General features: G+C 43.2%; 1 protein-coding gene across 1 annotated transcript; it reads left to right on the forward strand.

The window, feature by feature from the left end:
• AASDHPPT (aminoadipate-semialdehyde dehydrogenase-phosphopantetheinyl transferase) lies at window positions 1-27798 on the forward strand. The gene is made up of 6 exons (XM_072134223.1): window positions 1-324; window positions 1020-1245; window positions 23533-23654; window positions 24308-24466; window positions 24733-24810; window positions 27338-27798. The coding sequence occupies exons 1-6, from the start codon at window positions 148-150 to the stop codon at window positions 27491-27493; spliced, it is 918 nt and encodes a 305-aa protein (XP_071990324.1). The 5' UTR covers window positions 1-147; the 3' UTR covers window positions 27494-27798.

Genomic DNA, 27798 nt, shown 5'->3' on the forward strand with positions numbered 1-27798 from the left:
CTGTATACATTTCTGAGGGAGATTAGCACAGGGAGCAGGAGACATGTTACTTTCGGTTTTAGTTTTGCGGAGCTGCTCCTGGTCCTGTGTAGACAGTGACATGACAGTCGGGTGTGAGAGCTCGTCTCCGGGATTCGGCCTCCGTAAATGTCCCTGCAGCCCGTGCGGAGGCCTCTGGTTATGGAGGCGGTGCGGTGGGCCTTCCCCTGTGCCCGCTGGGCTCCGGGCCGGGAGGACTGGACACTATGCGGCCGCTGTGTGCAGCCCGAGGAGAAGCAGCGCATTGCCCAGTTCATGTTCACCAGAGATGCCAAGGCCGCCATGGTAATGTCTATAGGGGATGTACAGGCCGCCATGGTAATGTCTATAGGGGACGTACGGGTAATGTCTATAGGGGATGCACAGGCCGCCATGGTAATGTCTATAGGGGATGTACAGGCAGCCATGGTAATGTCTATAGGGGACGTACGGGTAATGTCTATAGGGGAGGCACAGGCCGCCCTGGTAATGTCTATAGGGGAGGCACAGGCCGCCCTGGTAATGTCTATAGGGGAGGCACAGGCCGCCCTGGTAATGTCTATAGGGGAGGCACAGGCCGCCCTGGTAATGTCTATAGGGGACACACGGGTAATGTCTATAGGGGACGCACGGGTAATGTCTATAGGGGATGTGCAGGACGCACGGGTAATGTCTATAGGAGCTGCCCTGGTAATGTCTATAGGGGACTACGGGCCTGCGGTGGGTGCCCTTTTCTCCTCGCCCACAGTTGCAGATCAGCTGTCCCAGTGTATACACATTATTATAACAGCTCTTCAGGGTTATGTTCACACTTGGTGAAGAGACGACATGCCTGCACTCTGCATTATATTTATACCTTCTCTAGAAGGCAGAGACCAGGCAGGTGATGACTGAAGGTCCTCATAGTGTTAGTCGTTCTTCTCGGTGATGGATACTCAGTGCTGTAATGTTGGTGGCCCTAATCACTATGGTCCTGAGCCGGTTCTTCTCTTATTCCTCAGGCTGGGCGTCTTCTTATCCGAAAACTGATAGCAGAAAAGTTTTACATTCCCTGGGACAAGATACGCCTGGACAGGACGGCTAAGGGGAAGCCATTCCTAGTTAGCGGGAATCCTCCCCAGTTCCCAAATTTCAACTTCAATGTGTCCCATCAGGGGGATTATGCTGTCCTGGTTGCTGAGCCTGAGCTCCAGGTCGGAGTTGACATAATGAAAACAGACCGGCCTGGTAAGTTCTGGTCCGTACAGTTGTCATAGAATTTATTATGTTATTCTAACCACAAACAAATTCTCATGGACCAGTGGTTTAGTATCCAAAATCGCCCCCTGTAATGTTTGCCTTTGTTCCTTTAATAAAAATTGAGAACAAACCTGTATACTTACCTCAGTTCAGAGAGGCAACCGTAGTGCATCACATCACTGCGCGTGTGTCGTAAGTCCAGCACAAGCACGATGCAGCCGGGTTGTACTACTGCAGCTTCATTGACTGCGCTGGTTCTGGGACAACCACAGATGAGTCTGATTTGCCTTATGTGACTCATCGCTAGCCAAGTATTAAGTTATATTTTGCATATCTAACAGCCTAGTGGAGCCAAATTCCTTAGACGGGTTCTCTTTAAGGATGGATTCCCACTTGGCGTTTTTGTCGCCTTCTTTAAGCACAGCCAAAACGCAAGTGGGAGGGGATTTGTCCACAAAGCATGTGTGCTTTGGCTAAACCTACTCCCACTTGCCTTACCCTTTTGTTTCCTGGCTGCACTATTCTTTGTGCGACACAAATGTCTGCACTGAAGGGGGCGCTCTGGTGCTCAGTCAAACCGCGCTCCACATTTATCATGCAAAGTCTGACAGAAATGTGTTGTAAGCCTCATGTTTAAAGATGCACCAAAAAAAGGTAGTGTACTACCGGGAGTGCCAGACTCATAAAGAACGGGCGCCAGGATTCCTGAATCTGGCGCCCCCTGCACACTACACAGGTAACACTGCACATAGTACAGACTGCACTGCTTTTAGTAAATGTGTGCATGTAAATCTATATATTCTAGGGTGCACTCCAAAATGTGTATAGCACAGAATAACATGAAGTGTACACTGTAAGTGATCCTGTAGGTCATCCCTGGCTCTCTGGCAGAGAACACAGAAATCCTCCACCTCCAGGCTGGGAATATGAGGGGGTTAGAGAAGGGCCATAGACAGAGGAAGAAGCCACAGAAAGGGTAGGCAGAGACTGGCAGACGTGGAGGGCATCAGTGCAGCTCTGGCTGTGTATAGAGAAGAGGGGCAGCTGGCTACAGTCCAGAGGAAGTGAACAGCGAGCAAGCAGTACTTGCAGCCTTAGCACACTAGTCACAGAATGTACTACCCTGTGGAGGGGCTGAGGGCACTTACCTAGGAGCCGCATCCGCTGATCCATAGTCAGGAACCAGTTCCTGCAAAAAGCCGATGCTCAGTCACCCTATAGCTCCCTCTATAGCCCGCATGGTAGAAGGGCAGCCAATAACAAAGCCCCTTACACACTGCTCAACATCAGCAGTGTGAAAGGAGCTTTGTTATTGGTGTTGAAGACACTGCATCAGGTGTCCTGCTGAGCGGTTCGGTGCACTGCCTATGCAAAATGACTGTTGCACATTTGGGAGAATTCCCCCTTTTACAGTATTATTATTTTCTGATTTTTTTTTTTTTTTTTATTCCCCTTCTTCCACAAGCCATATTTTTTTTCCCCCTTGTACAGAGCTGCATGAAGGGCTTGTTACCTGTGGGGCAAATTGTATTTTCTAGTGACATAATTTAAAGAGGACCCGACAGATCAATTTTTGGACCCTAAACGAACTAGGGTCCCAGAATGACCGTTTTGCTGTGGGTGGGCAAAAAAAAAAAATTGTACTTACCTAGATGTGAGTCTGATGAGACACCTGCGCCGGTGCATCCTCTTGCAATGCAGAAAGTGAACAGAGATCATACCCCGCCTTCATTGCACATGTGGTGTAAAGCCGCGGTCACCGGATGCACTTGCTGGAAGGCATACGCAAAGAAAGGAATGAGGAAATCATTTTTCTTAATTTTCTTTTTTTTATGCACCCATATAGATTTAAAATGTGGTTGAATTGACAAAAATAAAGAATATTTTCTAATGGGCTTTGTTTTTAGAGCGTTAACTTTAAGCTCCAGGTGACCCCTCCTTTTATTCTTTGCCTTTATAAAATCACAGAGATACCAAATTTATTTTTTCACCAAATCCTTCACAATGTTAAAAAGGCCTGGGGTGAACAGGATTATGGTAGGAATATTTGGAGTTCCAAACTACTGACGCATGAGGCAATAGCGGTGGTCACAGGGGTTGCCTGGTCACTATATGTTTGTCCCATGGATCGAGGATAATGTGCTGATTATTGAGGTCCATTGTACCCTAAATGAATGGAATAGCAGGTTGGAGATGTGCGCAGATGCTCCATTCCCCATATATGGAAGCAGACGAATATTGGGGCACATTTACTTACCCGTTCCTTGGAGTTCACAGAAAGTACATTGTCTGACGATAATGCCCTCTGCCATGATTTACTAAGATTCTGCGCCCGATATCCTGCAAGTGTCGCTTCCCCGCTCAGGTCCCCGGAGTTCATCTTCTTCCTGGTGCATGTAAGTGCATGTCTTGTGACACAATTTGAAAGTTAAATCCCGCGCTCAGTCCGAATCAGTCGGATCATCCAAAGGCACGCCCCCCGATTTCTGTCGCATGAAAGCCGGTACAACGAATCCCTGTTCTCTTGGTCCGTGGAAGTCCCAACTCTGTGACCCCCACTGAGCAGCACATGATCTGTGAATACAGGAGAATTTGTAATGACCTGTGTTTTTGTTTTTTGTTTTTTTCTCTCCCCTCCTTTAACCCCTTAAGGACGCAGCCATTTTACAGCTTAAGGCTCAGTCCCATTTTTTGGATTCTGACCTGCGTCTCTTTGTATGGTTATAACTTTTGAACACTTTTACTTATCAAAGCGATTCTGAGATTGTTTTTTTCCCCACATGTTGTACTTCATTTTAGTGGTAAATTTTGGCTGATAAGTTTTGCGTTTATTTACAAAAAAAGGAAAAAAATGATGAATTTTTAGAAAAATTTGCCATTTTCGAAATTCAAAATCACCGCGTTTTCAGGCAGATCGATTTACCACCTAAATAACTTGCAGAATAACATTTCCCATTTGTCTACTTTACATTTTCATAATTTTTGAAATGTTTGGATAATTTATTTTGATGTCGCGCGGCTTACAAATCGAATAGCGATTTTCTGTATTTTCAGAATTGACTATTTTGGGGATAAATACTGTTTGAAATTAAATTTTACATATTTAGCAACAAAACCGCCTATATAACCAACCCATTTTCAAATCTGCACCCCTCAAGCTATCAGAAACAGCATTTACAAAGATTGTTAACCCCTTGAGATCTTCATAGTAATTGAATCAAATGGCGGTGAAATTTAGAATGGTCAAATTTTGTCGGTTATACGTTCATTTAGCCCTAAAATTTACACATTTCCAAAAGATAAAAAGAGAAAACTCACCATAAAATTTGTTCTACAATTTCTCCTGAGTGCAGCGACCCCCCCACATGTGGACATTACTTGTGTTATGGGGGCACAGCGAGGCGCAGAAGGGAAGGAGGGACCTGCAGCTGCCAGGATTTTAGTTTCCTCTTTGGTCCCTTTTGTAGGCTATAAAATTTTCGCTTTTTCGTTATTGGGGCCATGTGACGGCATTTTTTTTGCGGGACGAGATGCTTTTTCCAGTGTTACCATTTTGGGGTTGGTATCACCTATTGTTGAAAATTTAGGAACTTTTTTTGAGGTCATGAGTAGAAAAGCATCAATTCTGTACTGGATTTTTAACTTTTTTTTTTTTTTCGTGTTCACCGTATAGCCTAATAATCATGTTATCTTTATTCTATGGGTCGATACGATTACGAGGATACCAGACATGAATATTTTTTCTTATGTTTTACTAAATTTGCCAAATAAAACTCTGTGGGGAAAAATCTATCATTTTTGCATCGCCGTCTTCCAAGTGGCATAACATTGTTACGTTTTTGGCTACAGAGCTGGTTGATGGCTTGTTTTTTACGGGACATGTTGTTCTTTGCAACAGTATTCTGGAGTACATATGTTTTGTTGATCACTTTTTATTGCATTTTTAGTGGGATATAATAGGTAAAAATCATAATTTTGGGCGGGTTTTTAACGTTTTTTTTTTTTTTACGGCGTTCATCATATGGGTTCAATAGTTATTTAGTTTTATTCTATGGATTGTTACGGACGCGGTGATACTATATATGTGGGGTTTGTGTTATGACTTTTTTGAGTGTTATATGTCTCTTTATATGTTTTGGGGCTTATGGGCATTTTTAGTGATTTATAAAGTTATTTTTTATTGAAAAACATTTTTTTTTACATTTTTTTACTTGATCCACCATGGGATATGAACAAGCAATCATCTGATTGCTTGTTCATGATAATACTCTGCAATACTCATGTATTGCAGGGTATTAGCAGTGCCAGCCTATGCAGATGCATAGGCTGACACTTTGCCTTTAAGAGGACGTCACAGACGCCATCTTAAAGGCACCGCCTTCAGGCTTCTCTGGGGTCACGATCGGACCCCAGAGGTGCCAAAACAGCGATCAGCGAAAACGGGCCGGGGGGGGGGGGGGGCGATCGTGGGGTAAAGACCCCCGGAAGGCATGTTAAATGCCCACTCCGACCGCGGGTGTTAGCGGGGGATGTCAACGGTAGATTACCGTTGAAATCCCGCGGCTAACGATGCCGTTTCGGCTGCTATGCAGCGCTGAACCGGCATCGTCTCTGCGCAGTAGCTGTACTGCGCTGAGCGCTATTCGCGGGACTCAGCGCAGTACAGCTACGGCGCAGAGCGCTAAGAGGTTAACCTTGCTATTGAGCCTTTGGCCTCCAGGACCTGTCATTTCTACAGATCTGTTACACTGTGCCAGTGACACACATTTACAGGTCTATAGCAACTTCTCCATATACTACAATACAGTAGTATTGTATTGTAGTGTATGGTAGGAGCAATTAGACTAAAGTGTAGTGTAAAAAAAAAAAAAAAACCTAAAAGTTCAAACTTATTTGCATATTTTCCCAGTATCCCCCCCCCCCACCAATGGAGTATCAATGTCTCTAAGTCTCCATACACCTACAAGGCGGCCTAAATTGGCAAAGTCTACATAAGAACTCTTAATTCTTGATCTTTTGGATCTTTTTATGTCCTGATAATAATGCTTTCTGTGTTAAATGTTGTTGTCATGTTAATGTTCTTGTTTGTGGCTTTTTTTTTGTACTGTATTTTAAAGGGAACCTGTCACCAGGAGAGCCTTTTAGCACCCCTTCCTTGTCCCTTACAGAACAAAAGATAACTTCTATATTACCTTACAAAGCCAAGTGAGTCTGTGACTAATCAAGGGACTGAAGAGGAGTAGTTCCCCATACCCTCGGGTAACCGCTCCTCTGTGTGTGATTTTCAAGAGGAAAATTCGCAGATGAAGCAATGCCGGCCTCGAGGTCCCCGCATTCATTTGCGTATGTGCAACAGTTTGAGTCGGAGTAGCTTCATAGTTTGCATAGCTCCCGGAACTTCACCATCTAATCTCCCTGCTCCCGCTTCATCTGCGCATGTCGGTGCGTACAGTATGAAAGATGCTGACCGCACGGACAGCGGGTGGGACATGAATGGATGTCGTCTGCTGTGGGGGGGAGCCAGTGGGCGTGAAAATGATGGGAGGAAGGCGGATGAGTCTTTTGAATATCGCACACGGGGAAGCAGTTTCCTGACGGTGGGGGGGGACTACTCCTCTTCAACCCTGCCTAGGGGGCTACTTGACTAGTTTCAGAGCACATCTCATTCTATGGTAGTATATAATTTATCTTTTTGTTTTGTAAAACCGACAGGTTGCCTTTTAACTTAAAACTCGATAAACAAAACTATGTGGTCAGTGAGTGTCTGACTGCTGGGACCCTATTGATTACAAGAACCTGGGTCCTGTTTTCACCAAGTGATGGAACATCCGGTTGAGCTTGCGTCCTGCTGCTCTATTCAGTACTATGGGAGTGTTGGAAACTGAAGCTGTGCTCTGCATTTTCCGACACTCCCATTGAATATTGAATGGAGCAGCAGGATATATGGTTAACCTGGCGCTCCATCGGTCGGTGACAATGGGCTGATCTTTAACTGATCCAACTTTTCCAAACTGAACTTGGTCCATCCCCTTTAACAGGATAATTTCTGAAGGACTATGTCACTAGATTTATGGTCACTAATGTGGCTATAAAATGTCTTTCCCTTCAGGCTACTTTACATATGAACACTTAATGGTGGACAATTATAAAAGTGAATTGTGCTGAACTCTAGAAGTCCTGTTGTTTTTTTATACTGTAGAGAGATTTCCTTTTGTTGTATGATTTTTCTGTTATGTTTTCCCTTTGTTGCCTATTTGTTATTTTACTCTTTCAATTTTTTTAAATTTTTCTCATTTACTATAAAGTCGCAGTGTTCATGATCCCCCTGGACCGTGTAATAGCGCAGCGGTTAATGAAAAAGACCTTGTCGCTCTCGCTGCGGATTGATCTGTTCACCCAGTAAGCCGGCCTGGCCCCTGCTGTCTGCATCTCTAAAATGTTCCAGCTAAGAATAAATTGTAGCAATTCATCACAATGACATTTTTTGTTTTTGTTTTTCGAAATGATTTTGTTCTATGATCCCCCTTAACTTAAGGTGCTGAACTGAGATTTTCATCATCATAATAGTAAATGGAAGGCAAGTGGTCAAAGAGAGCAAAAACTTATACCCCCCAGAAGTACATAAAAAAGGATATTGAAAAAGGCCAGAGTGAGCCAGGGTTGGGGTCGGGAAGGGGGCCAGAGTGAGCCAGGGTTGGGGTCGGGAAGGGGGCCAGAGTGAGCCAGGGTTGGGGTCGGGAAGGGGGCCAGAGTGAGCCAGGGTTGGGGTCGGGAAGGGGGCCAGAGTGAGCCAGGGTTGGGGTCGGGAAGGGGGCCAGAGTGAGCCAGGGTTGGGGTCGGGAAGGGGGCCAGAGTGAGCCAGGGTTGGGGTCGGGAAGGGGGCCAGAGTGAGCCAGGGTTGGGGTCGGGAAGGGGGCCAGAGTGAGCCAGGGTTGGGGTCGGGAAGGGGGCCAGAGTGAGCCAGGGTTGGGGTCGGGAAGGGGGCCAGAGTGAGCCAGGGTTGGGGTCGGGAAGGGGGCCAGAGTGAGCCAGGGTTGGGGTCGGGAAGGGGGCCAGAGTGAGCCAGGGTTGGGGTCGGGAAGGGGGCCAGAGTGAGCCAGGGTTGGGGTCGGGAAGGGGGCCAGAGTGAGCCAGGGTTGGGGTCGGGAAGGGGGCCAGAGTGAGCCAGGGTTGGGGTCGGGAAGGGAGCCAGAGTGTGCCAGGGTTGGGGTCGGGAAGGGGGCCAGGGCGTGCCACGGTTTTCGTGGGGTCTACATCACTCTCATAGAAGTTGAATGTGGAGTCGGGGAGTGCCTACTCAAACTGCCAATCCATCTTCTGATTGGCGGAGACCCACCTGTCCTACCCTACCCCCCCCCCCTTCCCCCATGGCCAATTGGTACAAATATGGATAATAACAACTCGGAACAACCAACAACAAAACCTATATATAAAAGCCTGAGATGTCTTGTGCTTCTAGCTCTTGAAGGGATATATATATATATATATATATATATATCTGTATATATATCTGTATATATGGAAGTAATATGCTGTATTATATTTATATTTCTCTTGCATTCCCCGGTCATAGCACACATATGCTAATGAGCATTGATTCGGCTCAGCCTTCCAGCATATGACGCGGGGAGATAAAAATAATGTTCCCCTTTCCTTCACCAGGGACCATGTAATATGTCTAATAGATGCAATTTATGTTTTGTGTACATGGGGGGGGGGTGTCTATCTCTCGGGTGATCTGCTTTCCTGCAGCATTGGAATACACAGGTCATGAGTGATGCCATTGATTTTATCCGTCAGCCTGGCGATTCCGCCGCAAGAATATTATTATTATACGCCATTCTCATTATCATATTTGAAATGGTCCTGATTCTATCGGCATAAATTGCTTTAGGTATATACTGTCGTCTCAATAATGGATTGTGCGAGGATGTTTCTGCATTACAGTGGGTGCAGCATGTCCTTTGAATTATGATGTATTATTTCTTATGTCTTAACCTCAGATCACCACCGGGTGGTGCCGTTGCTTCATAGGTGCAACTGCTTCATTTTTTTAGTGCTGCAAATGAGTTTTATAAAAAAAAAAATATACATATTTTACTAAATAGGGATAAAATGCTTAATTCTATCATCTCAAAGCATATTAGGGGACTTAAAAGCGCAAACACTGTGTACATCCAGAACATTATCGCATTATGCAGAATATTTTATGGTTACAGCAGTGAGGTTTCAGTATCTGTAGAGTGGTCAGTGTTTAGGTTTCTGTGTATTTTTTTTTTATGTTTAGTTTAACTGTACTTTTATATAGTAGGAATGGTGTTTGCTACATACACATTTATGTGTAGAATTGCTCCAAGCCCTTGTAGTATTCCTTTTTCCTGTGGGTCGAAAAATGTGACAACCACTTGTCATTTTTAATCCAAAAAAAGGGCAATGTTTGCATTAAGCTATTATGATGTAGAAGTATGTCACAGGCGACCAGGACTTCCCACAACAATACCTACGACTACGTCCCGCTTCTGGTGCTGTATGCTAAACGGAGCTGGTGGCAGAATCTGCGGGTGTCGGCTGTATATTACAGCAGACACCCTCCTGTAACATGACTGCTGAGTGTAAGGGGCATGTGAAAGTAATTGGAATTGAATAACAGCTCGATCAGAGCATCGCTTGTTCAAACCAAAAAATTTAAAAGAGATTTTCTATAGATTTTGTTTTTCTTCAGTAAAATTGTAAAAATATATATATATATAAATGAGTTATTACCATAATCGTTGTGATCTTTAGAATAAAGCGTACTTATTTTAATGGCACGGTGTACAGCCCCAAAAAGATACAAAAAGAAAGGAAACCAGAATTTTTGATTTTCTTTTCCTATATACATTCAAAAGTTAATAAAATCTCATCAATAATAACCAACTAAAATGAAGTATTTGTAAAGTGCACCTAATCTTGTAGAAAATAAGCCCTTATATGTCCAAATTTCCAGAAAAATAAAGATTCTATAGCCACTAAAAAGTGACAATGCATAATCTGCTCTGAACGGCGCAGCTTCCCTTCCATGCCCTGGCGTGTGCACATGCAGCAGGTTACCACCACATATGGTAGATTGTTATACTCGGGAGAAATTTGGGATTAAACTTTGTGGAGCGTTTTGGTATTTTATCCCGTAGAATGTGTAAATTGTTTGAAAAACAAATTCATTAAACCCAAAAAATGGAAATGTAAAAATCGCACAGTTAAAGCAGACATTCGGCGAATGTTCGTTATCAAGTCTTTTTGCTGTTAGGACTGTCGAAAAAGTAGGACATTTTGAACTTGAAATCAAGCATTTTTCCAAATTTACGCCAAATGTATGAATTTTTTTTTTCTTCATAAATAAACGCAAAACATATCAGCAAAATTTTTCAACTAACATGACGTACAAAGTGTCACGAGAAAATATGTTAACGCTTTCCAAAGTTCTATGTACAGATATATATATATCTTTTTTTTTTTTATTATTATTATTATTATTTTTTATTTTTTTTTTTTCTTTAAATTTCAGAAATGAATGTAGCCGTTGATGATAATGTTAAGCTTTGTGACATACTTCTTTAACCCCTTACAGACGCGCGCCGTAATTGTACGGCGTGCGTTGGGTACGGGTACATGGAGAACGCTCACGGCTGGACCCTCTCCATAGCTGGTAAGTCATTGCTGCATATTGCAGGGGATAGGTTCTAACTTGCTGATCACTGGGGGGGTCTCTCCATTGGACCCCTCTTCGCTCCATCAGATTAATGGAGCAGACTGCCGCACATGACTGTTCTTCTCTATTAATCTCTAATCTCCGACAAACCCCTCGTTTTCGCAATCTGATCAGCGAGTTAGCCCTTGTGCACGGGACACGGCCTAACTTTAGTTTGTGGCAAAACCCCTTTAAGACATTAGACACTTTATCTGGTTTATTTTATCTCTCAGCTGTCAGTGGATAGAGGGCAGAAAGCTGAGTTACACAAACTACTTAAATAAAGGAGAAAAGGAAAGGACACAGGAACAGATTTCTATAATTAAAGTAAATTATAAAGTTTACTATTATAAATTTCTAAAATGTAGTTGGAAGTTTAGCTACACCTTAAGGGAACCTGTCAGCAGAAATTGACCTAATAAACCACTAGCAGAATGTTGTCAAGCGAAAGAACACCTTCCAGATCATGTTTCTTCCATGGTCCGGCGTGGTGGCATCATCCAGAAAATCAACTTTGAATAGAGATTTAAATTGATTGTATGAAATCTTTAACACTGAATTCAAGCTCCCAAGTCAGGTGCAGGACCATCAATCACAGGAGGAGGCTTTCCGAGCAGGGAAAGCTTGACTTCAGTGTTAGTCTCTGCCTCCTTGACTTTATACAACCAATTGACATAGAACTTTAAAGTTGATTTTCTGGGTGATGGAACCACACTGGGCCATAATCTGGAACATGATCTGGATGGTGTAAATCTGCTAGACAAAATACTGGTAGTTGTTTATTAGACCAATTTCTGATGACAGGTTCCCTTTAAAGAGAAACTGCTGATACATCAATTTCAAGATTCAGCCCTTGTTATAGGTCACAGCCTGGTGTCTGTCATCTCTGGTGCAGCCGATACTTGCACATGTCCATCGTACATTCACAAAAATGTGGTGTGTGTTCTCCATGTTGTGAGGCCACAATAATGTTAGATTTGTTTTTTATTTCTTGGAGGCGTCTTGTTTACATGGACAGGGAGGGTTTAGTTTGGTTGTTAGCAAATATCCAACTGAAAGATGGGATCTGTTTAGCATTATAAGGAGAATTAAGAGGCCTGGTATGAAATTGAGAGTCTGTTCTGAAGTCTGATTTTATTAAAGTTTGATGTGAGATCTTATTAATGAATTTATTTTTGTTCTTTGATACAGATCCAAGGTCTGTAAGTTTGTAAGGGGATCTGCTGTGAAGTCAAGATTTAATGATTGGGGTTGTCCCAGAAATACAAGTACTCCATTTATGATTTCTCTCATAAAGTTAATAATTTTAGCTTTGACTTTAAGCACATTCTCTGATTTGCACCCCATTGTTACCTCCCACTTGGTCTCGGCATGTCCATACGGTGAGGTTATGATAGGTCACACATGTGCAGTAGTGGTAACTGTTTCACTTGATCTCTTAAGGTACTGCTCTCTTCTACTTGGCTTTCTTACAAAACCTTTACTGAATGAGCTGTGTTGCAGCACAGGTTGGGACCTGTGTGGGCTAATAGAGGAAGATTTGCATGTCATTGTTGATATTGGGCCCACACTTACGGGTTGGGTTGAGAGCTTGGAGACCATTTTGATGCCTGACACACTCGCTGGTATTGCAATAGGGGCACTAAAGACTATAGTGTTCACTGTACAATTGCCGGGAAAAATGGCAGGGTCAGTCAAATACTGCTGCGTGCAAGGCATCATGGGACATGTAGGAAACTTCCACTTTCTTTTTGGAAACCCTAGTACTTCTGTATCACAAGTCCACCTTCCCTTAAAATAAAATAGTATAGTATTGTTCTCAATGAAGATGCTCATATAATAGTGGAGGTTATAGAATAGGTCAGCAATATCAAATCGTTGAGTGTTGGATACCTGATAAACCCTACACCAACCTCTATTCTTTGTATCCTTTAGTAGTAATAGTTTCCTGTGATTCTGGTGTAGCTTTATTTATTACTTCAGTCCCCACCATTCCAGAGCAATCCGTATTTTCAGCTTTCAACTGTTAAATGGGCGGGGTCACCCTGACCGCTTCAACTACAAACCACATGTCTGACAGTTGGGGAGTGTTCAAACAAACCGCTTTTTTATCGGAATCAATTTATAAATGGAATCAATGCACATGGGGGCATGCCGTGGCCCGATTGCACATGTGTTTCTATGAAAAGGCATGTGATGTTTAACCAGCACCCAGTGTCTTTCATTTAGACAGTACAAGACATTGGGTGCATATATAAACATATATGCTTTCCTAGGCAGGAGCTTGGACGGTATGGCCCGGCCCATCTGAAAACAACATTTCCAGGATTGTTGGACAACCATGAGTGTTCCCACTTTGATACGGTACTTCTGGTTTCCGGCAGCACTGCCCAGACAGTAGTAGTGGGGTCACAGGACCCTTTTGGGCTAATTGGTAGATCCTGTTGGTCACAGAGGTTACTAATTGACCCAAGTGGGTACCGTGTCATCCCCACTGAACCATGGAAGTAGTAAGGTTACGCAGTCCTCTTTAACATGAACCAGTGATGCCCCAGGTTATGGTTGGTTCTCACTTGTTGCCCCATGTAAGCTTAGGAATGCTCCAACTTACGGGGGCATATAAATTGTTGCCTTTGTCTAAGTATATCCAAACTGTATGTTGAGAACAAATAACACATTGGGTTGTTTAGTATCCTATACTCACAGCCTTTGCTCTATAAGTGCAGATGGCTCCCGGGCTGGGAAGGAAATCTGCTCTTGTAGAAGGATTCTTCCATTTTCTCCGGCCAAAAAGGCTTTTATTTCCCGTCTTCCTTTATCTGCAGCCGGTTCCTGTTGGCCGCTTTCATCACTGGCAGTGTCCTCTGTGGGCCTGACATAAGGACGTTTGTTGTGACAGTCTTTGTAGTGTAAAAGTTGTCTCCTCTCCGCCTGTAGTAAGCACATTGTATCTTGAAGTGGCAGATGCAATCCGTGTTTTTACCTTGTCTGTTTTTATTCTGGGAAGAGATCGGACGGACGTTAAAACTTTTTAATGAGGTTTCTCTCCCAGGCAAAGTTTGTTGACAGATTCTGTCCCTCCCTTGGTGCGTTTTGTACAGAGATTGACTTCATTTAATCTTTCGTTTAACAGCCAACCTTAAATGTTTCACACCGGGTTCTGTAGCAGAAGTTTATATATTTTTTTTTGGGGGGGGGGGGCTTTCTACTTCAGCTATCATGACCACCCACCACGAATGAAAAAGGGTTGAAGATCTTGTCACAAGACTGATGGTTAATGCTAAATCAGTAATGGTCCTACTACCTGTTTCTAAAATGGGATGCCCATTACTCCTTTAGTGTGTGTGTTGTTGGGTTATGTTTTATGAAGTGATTGAGCCTGGTTTATGCAGATGTCAATGACGGGGTACCAAGACAACCACCGATCTTTGAAGTCTGATATAGTTAAAACATGTCCTTTGAGAAGGTGAAAAGTTTCAAGGAAACATCTACCATCAGTTTTCTGATGGTAGACTATTTCCTACTTCTTTTATTATAACTCTAAACTTAGCAATATATAGGTTTAAAAATTATGCTAATCAGTCTAGTTTATTCACTACCCTATTCCGCTAGCTGTCCCGCACCTTTACAGTGCATGGAGCAGGTTGAGAGCATAACCAGGCTGGTCTTTTAGCGGAAAAGGGGAATGAATAAATTATAGGATGAGGCGCTCCGATGACCTAGCCAGAGCTGATTAGAACAACTTTTATAACTCTATATTGCTGCAATCGCAAGGTATAGAGTTGTAATGAAAGAAGTCCTGAGGATGAACTTCCTACCAGGACACATCTACTATCATTAACCCCGCCACAGAGCTATGAAGGGTATATGAAGAGGATGGGCTTTCCTGCATATTGCTATCCATATCCGCGGTCGGTGCTTGCACCGATCGCGGGCGTCAACCTCTTCTTTGCCGCTGGCAAAGCCACCGGCGGCACTCAAAACATGGCGGTGCATGGGCGCCACCATTTTTCCTCCAAATCGTTGCTCCCCCGTACTTTGTCAGGGGGCGGCGATCACTTGCCATGACAGCCTCGGGTCTTCGTCATGTCCGATCTATCAAAATATAAAAACGGTTATAACCGGCGGTGACCTCTGAAACGGGAAATGGCGCCCAAATATCCGAAATGCGACTTTTACACCTTTTTACATGACATAAAAAATTTTATGAAAAGTGATCAAAATGTTGCACAGTACTCAAAATGGTAGTAATGGAAACGTCGGCTCATTTTGCAAAAAATGACACCTCACACAGCTCCGTACCCCAAAGTATGAAAAAGTTATTCGCGTCAGAACATGTCAAAAATTTTTTTTCCTTTTTCGTATAAATTCGTTTAAGTTTTGAAAATCTATTAAGACGCAATAAAACCTGTATAAGTGGGGTATCACCGCAATCGTACCGAATCAAAGAATAAAGCAGAGGTGTTATTTGGAGCGCAGAGTGAAAGTCGTAAAACTGAGCCCACAAGAACGTGACGCACATGCGTTTCTTTTTTCAGTTTTTCTACATTTGGAATTTTTTCCTGCTTTCCAATACATGGCATGTTATAATAAATAACATCACGGGAAAGTAAAATTTGTTACGCACAAAATAAGCCCTCACACAGGTCTGTGCACGGAAAAATGAAAAAGTTATGGGTTTCTGGAGGTGGAGAGCGAGAAATGCACGAAAAAACCCTGCGTCCTTAAGGGGTTAAAGCTGGTGGTAGAAGTCCTATAACTTTGTGTCATAACTTACACAGTACTGCCTGGAGTTTTTGCCCCCCCCCCCCCCCCAAAAAAAAAATGTAATTTTGAATGGTTTTTCATCTCTTGTGTCACTCGTATGTAACCCGTAAGACGTTTGTGCCCCATTATTTTTTTTTGTGTGTTCCCTATCTATGGAGAGACCACACCTCACAGCTAGTTCACAGTGCGGTGAGAAATATGTATCAAAGGCACCAGGAGAGTGGGGGACACAGTTTCTGAAGTCACAATAAGGGAAAGATGGCTCATTAGCATCATTTTAAAAGTTGATTTTAGAAGGAAAGCAAATATAAGAAAATTATCAGTCAGTCTGGATCTATAGGCAAGTGCCCCTGGTTTATGATTGGTTTCCTTTTTAATATAATTTGCGCCCAACCCTGGTTGGGTGTTCCATCTCCTCTTTGCTGTGTTCCTGATCTTTTATTGTCTCTGTCAATCTTGTGGCTGGTTTTCTTCTCTCTAATCTCTTTCGGGTTTGATTTCCATCATACGTCAGGCCTGTGCTTGACATGGAAACTTGATGAACTTGTGAAGTTTCAGTTGTTTTTAGTCTCTTGCTGCCTCCAGGTTTCACGAACATCAAAATGAAATTTTTCTGTCCATGGATATTGAGCCATTCTATCGATAAGAGCTATAGAGAATGCCATGACCTGGAAAAATCCGATATGCGTTTCTATAGAGACATCGTTACATTTGACAATCTCTGTAGACCTATCATCCTTGTTCTTCTCTTACTGTGTACTTCCAGACATCCATCTATGCTGCTCTCTGGTATAAGGAACGATTCTCATTAGTTTCCAAAGTAGATCATTAGCAGAAAGTTGCTGATCGTTGTGCAAAAAGAAGCCCCAATTACCACAATGTCCAGAAAAGTTCTACAACATTGACTCCTCTTCTGTGTGGTGGGGACATCCTTTAATCATTTGGTATCGAAGTCACGTTTCAAGTCTGTGTCAGTGCCTCTAAGTTGTAATGGTAGTGTATTCCAGAACTTTTCTGCGATTTCCACCAATCCTCTATAACGATACTATACCCTCCATGTTTTAGTGAGCTAAATAGAGGTACATATTTATCAGGTGGCGTGGAATACTATAACTCTCTCGGAAGACCACCAAAGCTGGCATTGGTAGTCTTCAATAAAATGGATAAAACATACTGGACCAGTTGGGATAAAAGAATCCATTTGTTGGATCTGGTATCGTTTACCTCTACACTTCATTTAAAGGGTACCCTTCAAGCTGATTGGAGACCTCCTTTTATGGGTCACCCTATGTGAGCGCTGTCCAGTGGAAAGTACAGGCAGTCCCCCGAGTTACGTACAAGATAGGGACCGGAGGGTTGTACATAAGTTGAATTTGTATGCAAGTCAGGTTGCTGGTAACTAAGGATGCATTAGCAGGTGCGATCTCACACTTCCTTAGTTACCTGGAATCTCCGGCTTCTAGTGCACTGGCTGGTAACTAAGGAAGCGTGAGATCGCACCAGCGAACACATCCTTAGTTACCTGAACCCCTCGATACTGCCGGCAATTACTTCATATCGGCAACGGATTGCGATCCCGGGCACCTCCATGGCCGCTCCAGCCTTTCGCTCGCTCCGCCCAACGATCCCCGTCACCTCCATGGCCGCTCCAGCCTTTCGCTCGCTCCGCCCAACGATCCCCGTCACCTCCATGGCCGCTCCAGCCTTTCGCTCGCTCCGCCCAACGATCCCCGTCACCTCCATGGCCTGCCCAATGAGGAGGCGCAGCTCTCCAAGCAGTGCTATTGAAACCCGGAAGTGGACTGCGCATGCGCGGGGTGCCGAGTGTCCCGTTCGTATCTACGGGTTGTCCTTGAAACGCCGTAAATTGGGGACTGCCTGTAACTAACATTGATTTTGCAAAAAAAATCTTAATCGCTCTTCTTTGACCAATCTAATGTTTTTCGCCCAACCTTATTACCTAGAGATGAGTCCATTGAGTCATATTAGATTCTTCTCTGGTTTTCCAGGCACCTCTGGTTTTTCAGGAAACCATGGAAGTACACAGAAGTTACTCTTTCACCAGGTGTTACCCCACTAAACTACAAGCCGCCTCAGGTAGGGTATGGAATGTCATTTCGAGAATTCCATCTTTTATGAGAAATCTTACACTTTACCTATAATAAAAAATCTCCCCAAAAGTCAATTAAATGTGACTTTTCTCACCTCTTTTTCACATGTGATGAGTTAAGTTTAGTGGCTAAAGGGGAGTCTAACTTAAGAAGCCCCTATCTTCTGTTCTATAGGATGTAGCTTTTTGTGTCGTATTGAAGAGAAGAATGGGATTTCATATAAAAGAGGGATTTTTAGAAAGTACATTTCACATCCAATTTGAGGGGACTATTAATTTAGTAGGGCAAAGTCTACTGACCGGTTCCTTTTTAAGGGTTCCAAACCACTTCTCCTTTACCTGTGTTGGTGGCTGCTCCTGAGATTTCAAGCAGTAAAGTTGCTGCATGTACACTATACTCGCTTCATCTTGTTTTACCACGCATGCTTTGTACATCGGGAAGTAGTGGCCTTGAATGGATGGATTGTAAACCAAGCTCACTGACATATTGGTGTGTGTCCCCTCTGGTTGGATCTTCTTCTTTTAGCTTCTTATGCTCTGGTTTTTAAGAAAAGGCTTTAAAAATTATGCAAATTACCCTGAGGGACTCTACATGAGGGTTTACAATCCTTTGTCCTGGTCCTGGTGGTGGATGTCCTTTTAAAGGAAATTTACCATATGTTTTCATGCATTGTGAACCAAACGTACCATGAGAATGCTGTAGCCACACTGATGCAGAAACCTATCTTTTTTTAATCCCTAAATTGAGTGTTTTGCTGAAAATACAATTATAAAATGGTGATAATGAGGTTCAGTCGCTCCTGTGGCTGGCTCGGCGCTTCTCCTCTTGCCCTAATTATGCACTGCTCCAGAGAATAATGTTATCGCTGCGTTGTCCCTGACAGGCAGAAGTAATCAATCGCTGAACCATCCCCCCAGCTGCTGCATATGAGTTGTCCAGCTCAGGTTGCAATCCATGCATCCCAGCTTTCCCAAGATCTTATAATAGTTTTTTTTGAGCGAAACCACTCGGATTAGGGATTAAACACAATGGGGCAGATTTACTTACCCGGCCCATTCGCGATCCAGCGGCGCGTTCTCTGAACAGGATTCGGGTCCGGACGGAATTTATGAAGGCCGGAATACACCCAGCTGGACCAGGTGAAGGTAAGCGCTTCCCAAGCGACACATTTTCGGTTATTAAATGCGGCGGTTTTTCCGAATACGTCGGGTTTTTGCTCGGCCACGCCCCCGATTTCCGTCGCGTGCTTGCCAGCGCCGATGTGCCACAATCCGATCGCGTGTGCCAAAATCCCGAGGCAATTCAGGTACAATTGGCGCAAATCGGAAATATTTGGGTAACACTTCGGGAAAACGCGAATCGGGGCCTTAGTAAATGACCCCCAATATGTTTCTGCATCCGTGTCCCTATAGCATTCTCAAGATATGTTTAGTTCACTATGTATCAAAACAATTGGTAGATTTCCTTTAAAGCAAAGCTAAATATGGATGGGTCCGGTTTTCTGTGACTTTTGCCTTTTATTGCAGAGATTTGGCATAATAACCCTATATTAGTGGTCTATAAATAAAAGATGTGTGTAAGCTGCAGATGTCAGTGTTTTTAGATATGCAGAGATTTAGCCTGTGGTCTCCTTCTAAAGCCGCTTCTGTAATTTACAAAATTTAGCCTATGTTATAAAATTGGGTTAAAGTGCCCCCTGCATTCCCGTTCATGGGGGGGGGGGTTGACGTTGGGAAATGTAGTGAATAATCAATGAAGAGTCTCCCCAATGTGTCAAGTCGGTTATGTACATTTCTTCTGAGACATCTGTGGGCGTCCAATTAAGAACCTTGTAGCTGAATGGTAAATGAGGTGGGGGCCATCTATGTGGAGTGTAGATATCTATTAGGGGGGGTTGCATATATATAAGCGTCTTATAGCATCGAACAAATTAACCCGTGCAATAGATTTTCTCTTTCATTCATTAACTGCTGCCTTATCTCGGGGAATTTCTTTGCACTCCTGCTATTACCGCGGTCATCTTGAAAGTATTGATCCCGGACGAAATGAACTATTGATCCCGCTAATAGGATAAAGCAGGCAGGAAGGCTCCAAAAATTAAATTTCAACAAAGTCCTGAACTTTTAAAGAAAATATACTCTTCTGCCGACTCTTGAGAGAAAATGTCCTAAGCTTTGGGGGCCACAGTGGATTCGGTCTATTGTGTCATTTATGGAAAGGTTGCTGGTTAGTTCAGAATGATTCTCCTGACTATGGGTTTCCTAGAAATATGGAGCTTATTTCACAGGGTTCTTTTTAGAACTATAATATTGAGCTTCATTCAGGATGAGGGAGGAGGTTTGATGCCTGGGATCCCTCTCACCAAACTGTGTGGGGTGCTCCAACAAGAGTTGTGACAAGGCACTTGTGGGGGAACTTTTTTTTTTTCATTGATTTGCAGCTGATAAGGGTTAAAGATAGGTTTTCAGATGGTCACGTGCCCACCTCGACTAATAAGTCTCCTTGTACCATGGCCAAGCGCAGACCTGAAGACCAGAAGTATTGGAGTGAGCAGGGAGACCGAGCCAGCTAAATATTCCATCCTTTCTTTTCTGGCTCCTTCCCCTAGGGCACAGGTGAGTGTGCCGCTGCAGAGTGTGCCGCTGCAGAGTGTGCCGCTGCAGAGTGTGCCGCTGCAGAGTGTGCCGCTGCAGAGTGTGCCGCTGCAGAGTGTGCCGCTGCAGAGTGTGCCGCTGCAGAGTGTGCCGAGTGTCCCCTGATTCTTTCAGTTAGGGGGCTCTGTAGGGAAGCTACACTGGTCCAAATTTCTCATCTTTCCTTCAACGTTGCTAGTGGTCTTCGGGATACTGGTACCATTGGAAGATGAGACAGATAGGGAGCAATTGGTTATTACTGTGTTGGCACTATGCAGTATTTAAGTGGGTTTTGTATACCCTTTAGACACTTTGTCTCTAAAAGTTCTGTCATCACTGCCCTTGGGATATTCCAGAAATTTAGGGTAATCAGTATTTTCTTTTCCTTATCTATCTGCTGTGTAAGGAACAGTGATTTTCAAAACCATTGCTCACTCACTACAGAGTAAGAACTTGCCCCCTGGGACTTGGGACGTCAAGAGACTTGGATATTTTTTGATATACGTTATCTTTACAACTAAAAACGGCAAAGAAGTTCTAAAAACTGTTTGGGAATGTGCATAAAAGGCCCTATGGGGCCTTGATGGAGGATAAAAAAAATGTGCACATGGGGAATAAAGAAGTATTGAAGCACACAAATAGTCTAGTTTTCTGGACAATATTGATATTGTGTTTTGGTCGAATAAAAAAAAAAATCTTTGTTGCCTGGGGAGCGCATTCAATGGGACCCGCAATTTATGTCTAGGCTTCTGGCTGAACCAAATGTGATGAGGTTTCCATGAATCATAGGTAGTCAGTCATGCTGAAACATTAGCATCACTGCTGGAATCTTACGGTTTTTACCAGTGTAACCACCAAGGCCAGTGATTGGCTGCAGCAGTCCATTTATCCTCCCCACTTTCGCTTTAGAAAGAACCAAGACCTTTCTGGTGGATGGAGGAGGAAATGGGAAAAATGATTCTAGAAAACAATTAAAACGTCTCCACTGGCCTCTGAGGTGTTTATAGATAGCCCCTAGAATTCCTCCAACTTTTGGTCGTCTGATCAACCTTTTTTTTTTTTTTTTTTTTTTTTTTTTTTTTTTTTATGTCTACAGTACTTCAGCCTATTGGTAGATGCTAAGAGTTGTACCTCCAACCACGGCTGTGGAGTCGCTAAGCCAAACCTTGGACTCTAACTTCAACTCCAGCTCCACCAAAATGTTACTTACTCGGACTCCACAGTCCTGTTCTCCTGGTCACTCTAGCATTGCTTGAGATAAATGTGAGCATTCCTTCCCAGTGCCTTATTCCTCTAATCTATAGCAGAGGAGCTTTACTATTGAGCATGTACATAAAGAACAGCACAAGCCGCGCCAACAGGCCATGAGACGACCTTCTAGCCATGAGTTGCAGGCTGCACCCTGCTGACAGTCAGTCCAATGAGCACTTGCATAACTGATGGAAGCGTTCATAGGTGCAGGAGGTCGGGTCAGAGTGCATCTGAGAACTTCTCTTGAGAGGACCCAGTAGTGGTAAGTACTTGTCAGCTTTACTGTACTGCTCTGGGTCCTGATGCCGTCACATACAACCAGCACAGGACACAGAGCAGCACATGGAGAAGAGAAGAAGCTGCGTTGGAGAATAGGAGGCGCCAGGAAGAAGAGGGTTTTTTTGTCTGCTCTGGGGGTCTCCAGGATTATTATTATTGTCTGCTCTGAATGCTTTTTTTTGGTGGTTGGGGTGGTAATCATTGCTGTATTGTGACATTTATAATTTCTGGGGTGGCATTTTGTGCTGCACTGTGGTTGTTTGTGACTGTAGGGTGCTGGTGACTGATGTGGTCCCTTAAAGTTGTGCAGTATGACAATGTGGCCATTGGATCAATAAATAATGCTTTCTCCAGGCCTAAATCCTTGGATCAGGAATAGTACAGACATGAAATTATACAGAAATTATAAAAATTTAGAAATTTCTTTTGTGTTTGTGGAGTTGGGGCCGGTCCATTTTATCATGATTCCATTTTATTATCATTTCTGCCTCAAACAGTCTTAGGCTACATGCACACTGCTGTTGCCCGCCGCACGGCGGGCACACGTCAGCCGCCGGGGAGAGGAAGAGGAGGAGGAGGTGAGCGTAGCTCACCCCCGCCCCTCTCCATAGGAACATATGGCACACAGCGCTGTAACACGGGAGAAGATAGGACATGTCCTATCTTTTCCTGGGCTACGGAGCGGTACGGTGTTGTGAGCCCATAGAAGTGTATGGGGGACGTATATCGGCTGTATATATACGTCGGCTGTATATACTTCCCCCATACATGTGTGTGAATGTAGCCTCCTACTGATGGATGAATGAATGAATGAATGAAAAATCAAGAGGAGCACATGTCCATTATACTTTAACTCCTTTTATGACTGACACCTGGTTTTGGCTTCTAAAACTGCATAAAAATAAACTGAAGGATAAACCCGGCTGAATATTCCTCCAAATTTTTTGCATCAAAGTAGTTGAAGGACTCCTCAGAGGAACCCAATCAATACCATAAGTCAATGCTTCTCGGGAGGCGCCAGTAATGTGCTTCTTGACAGTAGGACCTTATCGAACTACATTGCCAAAGGCAGCAGTTGGTCAATGTGATGGATATGGGGTGAAAGTTGGTTATTAGATCTTTACTTTACGCACATGTACTACTCTGCTGGAAACCCTCGTAAAGTATTGGTTAGTAATGGGGGAAGAGAAATTGCAACGTACCCGAACAATATATGACCGGTCCTAATCACTTCCTCCTTGTTATCTGCACGCACATGACATGACTATATACCAGTGCTGAGCCCGGCAGGATATCCAGGTGCAGCCGTCGCACAATGAAGCTTCCAGTCCTCTACCATACAGAGTAATTGATATAAATTACCGCTCTCCAGCGCTACGGTAAATCTTCGCCTTGATTCTCCCATTTCCGAGCTGCAGTTTATTACGACGGAGTCGCATTTGCTTGTTAGAAGTGAGAAGTGTGATGTTTAGTCACACCATTTAAATTTATGTTTGCCATTTTTCAGGCAGCGGCTCCACGGAAGAGTTTTTTCGCCTCATGCACCGCCAGTTTACGGAGAGAGAGTGGCGCTCTATCAAGAGTATGAGAAGCGACTGGGCACGGCTCGACATGTTCTACAGGCACTGGGTAAATCATCACTGTAGTTTTTGTAAGGTAATGACACTGGTGACAAAATCACCTGCACGTAAGTTTCCCTATAACACACACACACGGTACACACGGCCTGGGTATATCCACACAACGTTATTATTCTGACATGGATGTTACAAAAAATTTGCAATATTTACCGCAGAATTGTTATTGCATGTGAACTTGACCTCGTGTAAAACTCTACAGAACTTCTGCAACACAGTAAGCACATGTGATGCTACAGAACTGGTAGTCTATAAAGCTGGTCAGCGGGTGTGCTGACCAGCATGTCCACCACTAATCTAATATTAATGGCCCCTAACTAGCTGTCCCAGTTAGATATTGGCTCCATATTTCTCCAGACTGTTGGTGGTGAGCCGTAGCAGCGATGTTATTCTCACCAGCATATGTTTCTCACTACGGGGAGACGAATACTAGAACACCACTTTTTTCTTATAACGTCAGATAATTTGCCGCTTTTTCTGTTTTGCCATACATTATTCACGTCCAGAAGTGAAACATTTATAAGGGTGAATGCACAGACACTGCAGGATTTTGATACGATGGGAACTATAGTAAATAATACATTGAATTTGGTTGCGTCTACAAGAATCTATCTTGGCAGCTTGCGTGTGTGTTTGCGGTTCCAGGCGCTGAAGGAAAGCTTTATAAAAGCCATAGGGGTCGGCCTAGGCTTTAACCTACAAAGGATCGAATTCGAGGTATCGCCCATAGAGATGGAAGTGGGGAAGGTTTACGCTCAGACCAAGATGTGGCTCGATGATGAAGATGAGAATTGGGTCTTTGAGGTAGGAGGACATCTCTGTGGAATAGCATTTCTAATATATATGTAACATGAGGACTGATTCATAGCGTTGAGTTGACAGCTGCTCTTGGCGTAGGCTTGTCGATAAAATTGTACTATATGAAACCAAAGCAGTATTTGATGCATATTTAATAAGATTTGCGTCAATGCAGATGGTGTGCCCAATGGGTCTTTTTAATAAGTGAGGACCTTCTGAACTCTATGTGTATGAAAGTTATTTTTTTTTTCTTTTCGGCTTATGTTTTACAGGAAAGTCTCCTTGATGATAAGCATCATGTGGCTGTGGCACTTGGCAGCACAGACACCTACAAACCCCCCAAATTAACGGTATAGTATAGTACCAAAGTCTACATAGTATAGCATCAAGTATACAAATGAGTATTATTACATTCTATAATCTCAATAGACCTAGCACAAATGTATCACTTTCCAGTCATTATGTTTCCAAATATTTGGAGGAAGGGTTTTTAGTAGACGAAACTTACTAAAGGTTAAATGCAACAAATATTTGTAAATATAACCGGACCATCTATAATAGGAGATACTGTTTAGTCTAGCCGTGTAGTCTGATGGTCCCCTAGATAATAGTAGTATGGCCATGTGGTGTATTAATCCCCTAGATAATAGTAGTATGGCCGTGTAGTCTGATGGTCCCCTAGATAATAGTAGTATGGCCATGTGGTGTATTAATCCCCTAGATAATAGTAGTATGGCCATGTGGTATAGTACTCACCTAGATAATAGTAGTATGGCCATGTAGTGTAGTACTCCCCTAGATAATAGTAGTATGGCCATGTAGTGTAGTACTCCCCTAGATAATAGTAGTATGGCCATGTAGTGTAGTACTCCCCTAGATAATAGTAGTATGGCCATGTAGCGTAGTACTCCCCTAGATAATAGTAGTATGGCCATGTAGTGTAGTACTCCCCTAGATAATAGTAGTATGGCCATGTAGTGTAGTACTCCCCTAGATAATAGTAGTATGGCCATGTAGTGTAGTACTCCCCTAGATAATAGTAGTATGGCCATGTAGTGTAGTACTCCCCTAGATAATAGTAGTATGGCCATGTGGTGTAGTACTCCCCTAGATAATAGTAGTATGGCCAAGTAGTATAGTACCCCCCTAGATAATAGTAGTATGGCCAAGTAGTATAGTACTCCCCTAGATAATAGTAGTATGGCCATGTAGTGTAGTACTCCCCTAGAAAATAGTAGTATGGCCATGTAGTATAGTAATCCCCTAGATAATAGTAGTATGGCCATGTAGTATAGTAATCCCCTAGATAATAGTAGTATGGCCATGTAGGGTAGTACTCCCCTAGATAATAGTAGTATGGCCATGTAGGGTAGTACTCCCCTAGATAATAATAGTATGGCCATGTAGTGTAGTACTCCCCTAGATAATAGTAGTATGGCCATGTAGTGTAGTACTCCCCTAGATAATAGTAGTATGGCCATGTAGTGTAGTACTCCCCTAGATAATAGTAGTATGGCCATGTAGTCTGGACCTCCCCTGGGTGGTAGTAGTATGGCCATGTAGTGTAGTACTCCCCTAGATAATAGTAGTATGGCCATGTAGTGTAGTACTCCCCTAGATAATAGTAGTATGGCCATGTAGTGTAGTACTCCCCTAGATAATAGTAGTATGGCCATGTAGTGTAGTACTCCCCTAGATAATAGTAGTATGGCCATGTGGTATAGTACTCCCCTAGATAATAGTAGTATGGCCATGTAGTGTAGTACTCCCCTAGATAATAGTAGTATGGCCATGTAGTGTAGTACTCCCCTAGATAATAGTAGTATGGCCATGTAGTGTAGTACTCCCCTAGATAATAGTAGTATGGCCATGTAGTGTAGTACTCCCCTAGATAATAGTAGTATGGCCATGTAGTGTAGTACTCCCCTAGATAATAGTAGTATGGCCATGTGGTATAGTACTCCCCTAGATAATAGTAGTATGGCCATGTAGTGTAGTACTCCCCTAGATAATAGTAGTATGGCCATGTAGTGTAGTACTCCCCTAGATAATAGTAGTATGGCCATGTAGTGTAGTACTCCCCTAGATAATAGTAGTATGGCCATGTAGTGTAGTACTCCCCTAGATAATAGTAGTATGGCCATGTAGTGTAGTACTCCCCTAGATAATAGTAGTATGGCCATGTGGTATAGTACTCCCCTAGATAATAGTAGTATGGCCATGTAGTGTAGTACTCCCCTAGATAATAGTAGTATGGCCATGTAGTGTAGTACTCCCCTAGATAATAGTAGTATGGCCATGTAGTGTAGTACTCCCCTAGATAATAGTAGTATGGCCATGTAGTGTAGTACTCCCCTAGATAATAGTAGTATGGCCATGTAGTGTAGTACTCCCCTAGATAATAGTAGTATGGCCATGTAGTGTAGTACTCCCCTAGATAATAGTAGTATGGCCATGTAGTATAGTACTCCCCTAGATAATAGTAGTATGGCCATGTAGTGTAGTACTCCCCTAGATAATAGTAGTATGGCCATGTAGTCTGGACCTCCCCTGGGTGGTAGTGGTGTGGCTATGTAGTATAGACCTCCCCTCTTCTCCAATATTAAGTCTCGCTCATATCCAAAGTTGAGCATCCATTAAGGCCATTTTTTTTTTTAAATGAAGAAGCAGCCACTCGTTTCTTTCTATTTTTTTCCTGATCTCTTTTGAAACACTTTTTGGTAATTTTTCACAACTTTTATCCCATCAGAGACATCGCCGGATTTACTTGGCATTCTAGCAATGCTTTAATAAACCACAGTCTTCTCTTCTCTGTCCTCATGTGAGAGTAAACATGAGATTGTGTAAATGATATTGATCTGTCTGTTTCATTTCCAGGACGGCCCTTTGTTCAGTATTCTCTCCTATGAAGATCTTATGGCATCTGCTGTTCCAATTACACCCGAGGATCCGGATTACTGGGATAACTTTCACTCCAAACAGGAATTACCGCTGCGGCAGACTTCTACAGCCAAGGCCGGCACTGTCACCTGAAGCCGCAGTCACCCCGAGCCGTAGGATTATCCTGACTCTGACTATGAGACCTGCTGCAGTGCGGATGAATCCTAGGATTCCTCCCAGAAATGGATGTCACAGCCGTGTGCCATGGGACGCATGAAAAAATTGACTGTGAACTACTAAATACTTATGGGGAATCCATCAGAAGTCTGCAATGTATACACTTTATGCTGCTAATGTTTTGTGATTTTTTTTTTTTTTAAATAATTTTAATCCAATTTATTTTTCCCCTTTTTCATGTGTCACAGATGATGAAATATAATAAATATTATAATTCCGCA

The sequence above is a fragment of the Engystomops pustulosus genome, chromosome 2 (genome assembly GCF_040894005.1).
Source record: "Engystomops pustulosus chromosome 2, aEngPut4.maternal, whole genome shotgun sequence".
NCBI lineage: Eukaryota > Metazoa > Chordata > Amphibia > Anura > Leptodactylidae > Engystomops > Engystomops pustulosus.